The 10,778-nt window shown below is 42.5% G+C and overlaps 1 protein-coding gene across 1 annotated transcript; it reads right to left on the bottom strand.

Moving 5' to 3' along the window:
- Positions 1-9,071: 9,071 nt before the first annotated feature.
- Positions 9,072-10,118, bottom strand: LOC125490680. The gene is made up of 2 exons (XM_048630669.1): positions 9,739-10,118; positions 9,072-9,455 (listed from the first exon to the last, which is right to left on the bottom strand). Exons 1-2 carry the CDS (start codon positions 9,890-9,892, stop codon positions 9,073-9,075), a joined length of 537 nt encoding a protein of 178 aa, XP_048486626.1. The 5' UTR covers positions 9,893-10,118; the 3' UTR covers position 9,072.
- Positions 10,119-10,778: the final 660 nt, after the last annotated feature.

Genomic DNA, 10,778 nt, shown 5'->3' with positions numbered 1-10,778 from the left:
TCCACAAGTACCCGATTATTGGGAGGCTGATCAAAAACTAATTGAAAATTCATACAAGCGCAGAGACAGTATCAAAGCGCCCCTCCATCATGACGAGTCGGCTATTTGTCGGTCTGTACACGCAATAAAAACGCAATACTATATTTTAAATGAAACACCGACGGGACTCAAAGGGGACGGCTGTGTCGCTCGGTTTACAGCGGGGGCTCCGGATTGGTCATAATTAAACATTTCATATCGAGTTTCCAATATGTTCCCCTCAGCGGTTATTAGCGAAATCATCAAAGGCTGGCATTCCCAATTACCAGGGACTTAATTAAATGACGTCCGATGAGCGTGGTGCAGCCACATTTCGGAGCTGTAATGAGTTTTCCTAATTGTTCGTTTTTGATACAGCGAGCGTGATGTTTGTCAAGATACATTTATTAATGATTAAACGAACTTACCTGTACGTGAAGTTCTATCATAATTATGCGAGGGCCTCGTCCGAAGGGATTACAAAATTATAACACTTGTAGTACCGCTAGCGGTTCACCACTTCACACACTTTATTTGAGGGTAAGAGTTAAAAAAAAAAACTGACGTCACCAAGCTCCGCCTCCTACCCGGTCGTGTCATTTAGTTTAGAGTAAGCATATGAACCTACATAAAATATTTCACCACACCATGGGATGACTTTTCTTGTAAGAAAAAACGGGACGGGTGGGTTGCTAATCCCTTCGGACGAGGCCCTCGCATAATTATGATAGAACTTCACGTACAGGTAAGTTCGTTTAATCATTAATTATACTCGGGCCTCGTCCGAAGGGATTACAAAATTATAACACTTGTAGACTTTCAGAGATAGAGTGAAATATTTTGATTTATGTGAATATTTATTTACTGATAATCATCTAAGGTTACAGTTTATTACATTAGGTAGCATTTAGGTAACATAAATTAATCACCTTGATTTGATGTTTCATTAACAATAGCTCTAGCAAAAGAATCATTACAGTTTTCTGGATTTACATAACTTATGGTTCTATTATAGAACCGATAGAATGTATTAGAACTACCACTCCAGCCCGCAGTTTTCCTAATTTGATCTAAATTAATACCTAATCTATGGGCCGCTGATGTGGCAGCGTGCCTTGTACTGTGAGCTGTGAATATATTTACATCAATTCCGCTGTCATTCATTGTTTCTTTCACCCAACGACTTAAGGTCTGAGAGCTTACAGCTTTATGCGGAGGTCTAAAACTTATGAAGAGGTATTCATTATTATTTCTTAGAGCATCTGTCTTTTCTAGATATGTTAATAAAGTTTTTACAGGACATATTTCAGGTTGTTCCTCGAAAAAAGGCAGGACCAATATTGGTTGTAGAGAACCATGGCGTGTGGTTTTCAAAAAATCTGGTATCTTAATTGTTACTTTAGTTGCAAATTTTTCAATATTTTTTATGTTAATTTTAGATAGTGTCTGGACACGGTGTGCTGTCAACAAAGCAAGAAGCGTGACAAGTTTTTTAGAAATATTTTCTAAGGAGATCATATCATTTGGGTATAGCTGCCGTAAGTGGCTGATTACAATCGAAGCATCCCAAGTTACGGAATACTTTGGTAAGGATGGTCGTAATCTGAATACTCCCTTAAAAAACCTCTTAACTCTTTCATCTTCTCCTATATTATTTCCCATTAAAAGAGCAATTGCAGACCTACAGGAATTTAGAGTTCCATAGGTAGCACCCGCGTCAAAAAGATTATTGAGGAAGTATATGATCTGAGGGACCGAAACATTATATAAATCATAATTATTTTCGTTACAAAAGTGAAACCAGCGTTTTAAGTAAACATCGTATTGTCTGAATGAATTTTCAGACAACGATGACATCATGACATTTATAGCAGAAGGGGGAACACTCCTTCTCAACCACGCCGTCCGCATAAGAGTCCTGCCACCAGGGTAATGTTGTTGTGTATATTGCCTTTGCTAGAATGAAAAGAAATAATAGGATTTTGATTATTCACAGTAAACACAATTGGTTCTGTTAGTAAAAGGCTTTTAAAAAGTGGGTACCACGGCTGCGTGGGCCAGAAGGGCACTACCACAACACCCCTAGCTTTATCTGATATGATCTTTCTGAGCATTCTTAGAATAATGGTGAAGGGAGGGAATGCGTAAAACTTTAAACCAGTCCAAGAAATTGTAAAGGCATTGATAGCCATTGCATCGGGATCTCTGTGCCAAGAGATAAAAGTTGGGCATTTTTTATTTATTCGGCTAGCAAAAATGTCTATTTGTGGTTCACCATAGGTTGATACAATTTCCTGGAATGCCCAATCTGCTAACTCCCATTCAATGTCTGGGTGAATGCGTCTAGATTCTGCATCAGCAGTTATGTTGTCTTTAGATTTTATGTATGAGGCTATTACATATATTTTACGAAGCTCACACCATTGCCATAATTGTGTCGCTATGTCTGTTAGGTGTGGATACTGTACGCCGCCCATTCGGTTAATATATGACATAGCCGTCGTGTTGTCAACACGTAGTAAAATTTGGCAGTTATTAAGATCTTTGGCAAACACTTTTAAACCAATAAAAGCGGCTAGAATTTCCAGATAATTAATATGGTGAGTTAGATCTTGGGCACTCCACAACCCGCTGGCCGTCTCACCCCCACATGCAGCACCCCACCCTGTATTTGAGGCATCTGAGAAGATTTCCAGATCATGTTTATCCTCTCTAATCCTGCTGACAGGATTCTGTATTGCATTATACCACCATTGTAAGTGAGGTTGTATTGTCGCGGGTAAATTCATGTACTTATCGTAATTATCATCAGAATTTAAGTTTAAATATTTAATACGTTCAAAAAGTTTCGTATATAGCCAACCGTACTCTACAGCTGGGCATATAGAAACTAATAAACCAACTAATCTTGCGAAATCACGTATTTTGCATCTATGAATAGAAAAATATTGCGTAATTTCGAATTTAACGCGATCAATTTTTTCAATAGGTAACGTGATCTGGAACTTTTCAGAATCTAAAACAAAACCTAAGAAAGTACATATCTTGCTAGGTATCATACAACTTTTCTCCTTATTTATTATAAATCCGAGAGACGTTAAAAGTTTAAAGGTTTGTTTTGTATTATTCAAACATTCCTCATAAGTTTGACCCATTAAACAATAGTCATCTAAATAATTGATAGATAAGAGTGCAGCCGAACGGAGTATTCGGACTATAGGTTTCATTATTTTAGTAAATATGTAAGGCGCGGTACTTAAACCAAACGGTAATACATTGAATTCGTATAATTCTTCTTCAAATTGAAATCTTAAATACTTTCTAAAATCACGATGTATATTTATAAAATAATATGCATCCTTTAAATCAATTTTTGTCATAAAACAGTTTCTTGTGATTAATTTTAGCGCTGTACGTAAATCTTCAATTTTAAAATGTTCTGTATTAATGTATTTATTTAAATTCTTTAGATTTAAAATAAACCGATATTTACCGTTTGGTTTTGGTACCAAAAATACACTAGATAAGAATTGTCCTTCTGTATATTGACATTTTGAAATTGATATGTACGTGTCAATGAAACAACGGCTAAACGTGAACTGGTTTATTTACCTACCGCCGCTTAGCGGCCGGTGGTCAAAGATCTTACTATCATACACAACACTTTTCCCTTCCAAAATCAATGCATAGTGATCTATTTACTAATCAAGCAAACACTAAAACTAATTTACCAAAGTCTAAAGTTGATGAACATATTGTTTCTTAATTAACTTTGCAATACATAAGTCGGTATACGATATAGGTATACATTATAGTTAAGCATATACAACAGTGTAGGTAGGTAATTAACCACAGTATTTTAACATCACTAAACAAGTTGTATTTTTCTTAAAGGTAAGTACAAGTATTATTATTAAATTGTAAATGAACAGTAATAGGTAGGCATTTTAGTATATACCTACATAAGTATATTATATACATCTAGTATTATTATTTGTAAGTAGGCATTCTAATATTTAACTTTTCTAAGTTTATCGCGGCATGTGATGTCAGCTTCCCTGTGCGGGCGAGTGTTGTCTACAGTCGCGGGACTGTCGGGGGACGGCGGCGCGGCTCGCGGCGAGGCGGGGCCCGAGCCCCCCTCCGCACTATCAAACGACTCGTCTTTGTCACACCCAAACGTGACATTAGGTGAAGTTACCTTCAAGTTCACGTCATCTGACTGACCAATCGTGACTTGGCTAAGCGAATGACGCGGCTTTCGCGCTATTATTTGGTCAATATGCCTTTTATGCATATGGCCGTCATTAGATTTGACCGAATAGGACACCGGCCCCAGTCGCTCCGCGACGACTCCCTCCGCCCACTTGTCTCCGGTGGTGGAGTAGTCCCGCAGCAGCACGGGCTGGCCGCCCTGCACCACGCGCAGCGGCGCGGCGGCGCGCGCCTCCAGCTGCAGCTGGCGCCCCCGCACGCGCTCGGCCGCGTCGGGCCGCAGCAGGTCCAGGCGCCCCCGCAGGCGTCGCCCCAGCAGGGCCACCGCCGGCTCGCGCCCCGTGGTACTCTGCTCGGTATTCCGGTACATAAACAGAAACCTACTCAGCGCTTTGTTCGAATCTTCCTTTTCTAATTCAGCCTTTTTAAGAACGCGCTTAATCGTTCTCACGGCATTCTCCGCGGCTCCGTTACTCGACGGGTGATAAGGCGGCACCAAAGTGTGTTCTATTCCGTTGCTCTTCAAATATTCCGCAAAGGCAGCGGAAGAGAAGGGTGGTCCATTATCGCTCACCAGACGCTTTGGCAGCCCGAACCTCGCAAAATGACGCCTGAGACAATCACAAACAACAACAGCTGATGTCGTGTTTACTTTCTCTGCCTCTATCCATTTTGAATGCGCGTCTATTAAAATAAGGTAGTATTGATTACTGAATGGACCGAGGAAGTCGAGGTGTAGCCGGCTCCAGGGCTCGGCGGGCCACGCCCAGGAGTGCAGCGGCGCGGCGGGCGGCGCGGGCCGCAGCTGCCGGCACGCAGCGCACTCGCGCGCCACCTCCTCTATGTCTTGGTCTATGTTGTCCCACCAAACGTAATTACGCGCGATTTGTTTCATCCTAACGATACCCGGGTGACCGTCGTGAATTTCTTTTAAAATCAAATTTCTCAATGAGCCCGGAACCACGATACGATATCCCCATACAATGCAACCCTGATCTATGTGCAAACTGTCCCTTCTACTATAATATTTTTTTTCTATGTCGTCGTAGTCTTTGTTTGTCGGCCAACCGTACATAATAAATCCATAAATTTTACTGAGTGTCGCATCCTTAGAAGTTTCTGTTTTAATGTCTTTAAAGCTTATCGGGAAACATTCTTGTGCAAAATTTTGATAACTGACATGTTGGTCTTCACCTCGTGGTTGCTGTTTAGTCAATTCCAGAGGGAGACGGGACAGAGCGTCAGCAAAACAATTTTTTGCAGATGTCACAAACTCAATATTGAAGTTATAAGCGGCCAATTTAACCGCATAACGCTGTAGTCGACTTGCAGCCGTCACCGGCAAACCTTTATTTTTACCAAAAATGTATCTTAAAGGGCGGTGATCACTACGCAACGTGAAGTTCCTGCCGTACAGGTACTGGTGGTGTTTACTGACCCCGAACACGATCGCAAGCGCCTCCTTGTCTATCTGCGAGTAATTGAGCTCGGCGGCGTTGAGCGTGCGGGACGCGCAGCACAGCGGCCGCTCGGAGCCGTCGCGCGCGCGCTGCGTGAGCACGGCGCCCAGCCCGTACGCGCTGCTGTCCACCGACAGTATCAGCTCGAGGCTCGGGTCGTAGTGCGCCAGCACAGGGGAACTGCTTAACACCTTCTTAATTTTATTAAATGCCGTGTCACAATCAGATGTCCACTTCCATTTAGAATTCTTTTTTAACAAGTCATACATTGGTTTAAGAATGTCGCTCATATTTACACAAAACTTTGAATAAAAGTTTACTAATCCCATAAAACTCTTCAGCTGAGTGACATTGGTTGGTGGTGGCGCTGCTACAATGGCCTCAATTTTTTTTGCATCCGTGTGTAAACCGAACTTATCTATTTTGTAACCTAAATAAGTAACACTGTCTTTAAAAAATTTACACTTTTTAAAATTTATACGCAATCCATTTTCTTTGAGTCGTTGTAGCACTGCCCTAAGGTTCGTTAAATGGGTTTCCCTGTCCTTTCCTGTGACACAAATATCATCAGCGAATACAGCAGTCGACGGTAACCCGTTTAACGTTTCCTCCATGATTTTCTGAAAATTTTCTGGTATACATTTTATGCCAAAGGGAACTCGCTTATAAACGAAGGTACCTACGTGAGTGGTGATGGCCGTCATAGCCTGCGAGTCTTCGTGCAGTAAACATTGTTGAAATGCTTTCGAGAGATCTAGTTTAGTGTACTGTTCACCGCCGCCCAGGGTGGCGAACAGGTCCTCGATGCGCGGCAGCGGGTAGTGGTAGTCCTTTAGAAGCGGATTTATCGTGACCTTGTAGTCACCACATATACGTATACTACCGTTGGACTTGATGACCGGCACGATCGGCGTCCCGTAGTCTGAGCGCTCCACTTTGTATATGACATCCTCCCGCTGCAGCCTATCCAGCTCCCTCTCCACTGGTTGGCGCAACGCCAGAGGCATAGGGCGTGACTTAATAAAAACTGGTGACGACTCATCTTTAAGATAAAGTTTAAATTCCGACTTAAAAGTACCTAAACCTTCGGCAAATACATCCGGAAACTCATTACGTAACGAGACCGCCATCGAGTCCTCTACGGTTAAACTGTGGCATTCAACAATAGCTAACTTTAATTGTTTGATCCAAGTGCGACCCATTAGTGGAGGTCCCCCGTTCTCAATGACAAATAGATTTAATTTGACCTGTTTATCGCCGTAGCAAACATTTACCACAATAAACCCAAGAGTATCGATGATGTCTCCAGTGTAAGACTTTAAACTCAGCTGACGTTTCTCAATCGGAATATTAGAAAAATTGCTATCGTAATATTTTTTTGACATGACAGAGAGTTTACTTCCGGTATCAATTTCGAATTTACATACTTTATTTTCAACAGTGACCGTCGCATAATAAGGCCCATCACCTTCGCTATTTACTACTAAGTTATAAAAGTTACAACCTTCATCATCCGTGTCCGATCCATCTATAAAGAATTGATTCTTTGATGATTTTATTGCACTGTTATCACTTTTAGCACTTTTACACACTGACTTTATATGACCTCTTTCGCCACACCCATCACAGTTGTAATATTTGAACCGACACTTGCCATCCGTGTGGCCGGATTTGCCACAGCGCGCACATGGGCGCTGCGGGCGCGGCGCGGCGCGGGACGCCCCCCGGGAGCCCCCGCCGCCGGCCGCTCGCGTCCCCAGCCGGTGCAAGCCGTCGTCCTCGTGCGCCTCCCGGGGGTCCCGGGCCCGCGAGGCCGCGCCGGCGCCCGCGCCCGCAGCGCACGCCACGCCCGCGTGCCGCTCCGCCGCCTCCAGCGCCTGCGCCAGCTCCACGGCGCGCTTGTAGTCCACGTTTTTCTCCGCAAAGATCCTAGATCTCATGTCTTCATTGTTTAGACCCGAAACAAATTGGTCTCTTAAATTCTCCTCCAATTTATCGACGAAATTGCACGTTTTGGCCAAATGTTTTAAAGATTGCAGGTATTCGCGAATACTTTCGCCCGGTCGCTGCGTTCTTTGGCGAAATATATGCCTTTCAGCAATTTCAGAGCGATCTGGTTCCAGGTGGTCCTTCACAAGAGTAACTAACGCATCAAACGTTTTAGATTCTGGAGTATCCGGCGAACACAAATCACACATTAATTCGTAACATTCCGCGCCTACTACCGTCACTAACGTAGCTACTTGCAACGTGTCGGCGATGTTATTTAACGTGATGAATTGTTTTACACGACGAATATAGGTGTCCTAGTTATTACTCCCGATGGTGTAAGGTTCGATGTGACCGATAGGCATTGTAATTAGATAACGAAGTGCACACGCGTGGTTTTTTTTAGAACAGCCTGTCGCCAGTGATATGTACGTGTCAATGAAACAACGGCTAAACGTGAACTGGTTTATTTACCTACCGCCGCTTAGCGGCCGGTGGTCAAAGATCTTACTATCATACACAACAGAAATGGCTCCATTAGATAATAAATTATTTATGCACTCAAGATAACAATTTCTTTCCTTATTATTGTATTGTGCCATAGTTGGACCAGATATTTGGTTTACAGGACCCGAGAACGGAATCTTGTAGCCCTGGATGCAAGATAGTACTAACGAGTTGTTAGTAATGAGTGACCATTGGTCATAGAATAACGTTAATCTGCCAGCATATTTTACCGGATCTAGCGGCGGGAGCGCGGCGGCTGCTGACGCGACGCTCTCGATGAGCTCCACGGCTGGTTCCTGCCTGGAGGCAGGGGCGGGGGGGGATTCCTCGTCTTCGGATGATTCGGTTGTTTCCGCGGAGGATACGGGCCCTTCCAGTTTAAATTCCTGGATGTATTGGATGTGCTGGCACTGGCAGCAGCTGGTCTTTTATTTACTGGTGGTTTGGGTGCTGGTATTCTCAGATCAGCACTTGACCTGTTTATTACCTTGGCCGTTTTAATGGTCTCAGCTAATGCTTGGCCAAACAAGTAGCTATCCGGCTTAGTTTTCTGAAGTTGCTCTTTCATTTCCGGTTTTACTGATGAAGTAATAAAATTTCTTCTCAATATGGAATCATTATACTGAGAATCACATAATAGACGCTCTGCATCCATTAGCATCTTCACTGTCTCCGAATCTGCGTTAGTATTCGTTATCAGTTTATTAATAGTCTGGCTTATACAAGATATAGCAGTAGCAATTTGTTTTTGGCGGGCTTGAATGCCTTTATCGCGTTTGGTGATAGCAGCGGAGATGGCCTCAAGTTCCACATTTAAGGAAGGTGCATTGATTAGTTTGCAATTATTCGGAACAAGATACTTCTGAGTAATCTCTTTCCGAAGTTACTCAGTCAGCCCATGAGTAGCGATATGCTCCAGTCTTATAGCCAGATCTTTTTGGATTTCAGCCCCATATGTATTAGATATAGTTGGGTCATCACCTAATATTTCTAGAATCGCATCATCCAAGACGGGTTCAGTAGGGAGGGGCTGTGGTTCCTCATCTAGGTTAGATAAATCGAGCATTTCGATAGCTTGGCCACTCGGGCCTGCCATGTGAGCATTGTCGGTGGTAGTAGCCGCAGCAGCGGTGCCTACAGATGATGGTCCATCATGGGCTGGGGTATTATGATGCTCTGATGCAGGAGTATTGAAGGTATGGTCTCCGTCGAGGAGCTGGGCAACATTGAATTCACCAACATTGTGGTTTTCCGTTTGTTCTGGTACTGAAATCGAATGATTTCAAATTAGTTATGAAACAGACCCAGAGTTCTGTTCGCTAAACTAGTTTAGTGGGTAGTTAAGTTCCAAAAAACAAAACGCAAACCCAAGTAGTACAGTTACATATTAATTGAACATTAGTTAAGAAACAGTCCTAAAATACTGTTCGCAAAACCAATTTTTGTACAAAAAATTGAAGTAGGTAGGTAGCCTGTGGCCTGCTAACTGGATATTTTGATGATAACACTTTCAAGTATATTTATTAAGCTACTTCTCATAAGCACTAACCTTGTGAATTCGAGCGTCGCCGGCTGCTTCGTGATGACGATCGTGAGTTTGATCGACTTCGACTACGACATCGACGCCGCACTTTTTTCTCCAACCTTTTGAATTTTTTCATTAACTTATCATAATCACTATTATCATTTTTGCGTTTAGGCATGATATAAACACTTTTTAACGTCCGGTAACACAAAATTTAACAAGAGAGACACGAAAAAGATGTGTTCGTGGCGAGCACTAAAAAGCGAATGACACGACCGGGTAGGAGGCGGAGCTTGGTGACGTCAGTTTTTTTTTTAACTCTTACCCTCAAATAAAGTGTGTGAAGTGGTGAACCGCTAGCGGTACTACAAGTGTTATAATTTTGTAATCCCTTCGGACGAGGCCCGAGTATAATTAATTTTCTACATGCATGTAATATCTTGGTATGGTTCTATTCTGCATGAAATAATTGTAACAGTTCTTTTGTATCTTCGTTGAGCGTTACTAAAAAACTTGCTTACGCCCAGCCCTTGCTCAGGGGGGTTAGTTTACCCTAAAATATATAGTTTCAGTACGCTGCTGTCCTTATCACTTTATTCCTTTGTGTACTCGTTCGTTAGTTTTGTGTTAAGCTCGAGTACCTAACCTAGGAGCTACATAGCTATAAGGACTGATTTTATACTTATATGGACTACATTGTCTGAAATAAATGATTTTTATTTTATTTATATGTCAATGCTTCCAAAAACAAAAAATAAAGGCAATCTTACCAAAGTGAAATAGCATTTGTTAACCATTGCATGTGATGTGAGCTGTCGATATCTAGAAGGTTCTGGAGTATGGAGGGATTACCGTCCGACGCTGAGAGAGCGCACGTCTGCACGCTGAATGTTTCCTTCAGGATCCGGATATAAGTAAGTTTACGGGAGATATGAAAATTTAAATTGACGGCAGCAACGGTAAGGTACATACAGTTCTCCCATATTAATAATGCGCATGCAAATCTTCGCAAACTGTCGTATTCCCGGAAACACCCGAATCATTGAATCGTAACAGCCTCAAAC

Source organism: Plutella xylostella, chromosome 4, assembly GCF_932276165.1.
Source record: "Plutella xylostella chromosome 4, ilPluXylo3.1, whole genome shotgun sequence".
NCBI lineage: Eukaryota > Metazoa > Arthropoda > Insecta > Lepidoptera > Plutellidae > Plutella > Plutella xylostella.
This window is presented reverse-complemented; position numbering and strand designations above follow the sequence as displayed.

Coding starts and splice junctions, on each gene's coding strand:
- LOC125490680 (XM_048630669.1), bottom strand. CDS start 9,892: ATGCCTAAACGCAAAAATGATAATAGTGATTATGATAAGTTAATGAAA. Junction 9,456..9,738: donor GCGACGCTCGAATTCACAAG/GTTAGTGCTTAT, acceptor ATTCGATTTCAG/TACCAGAACAAACGGAAAAC.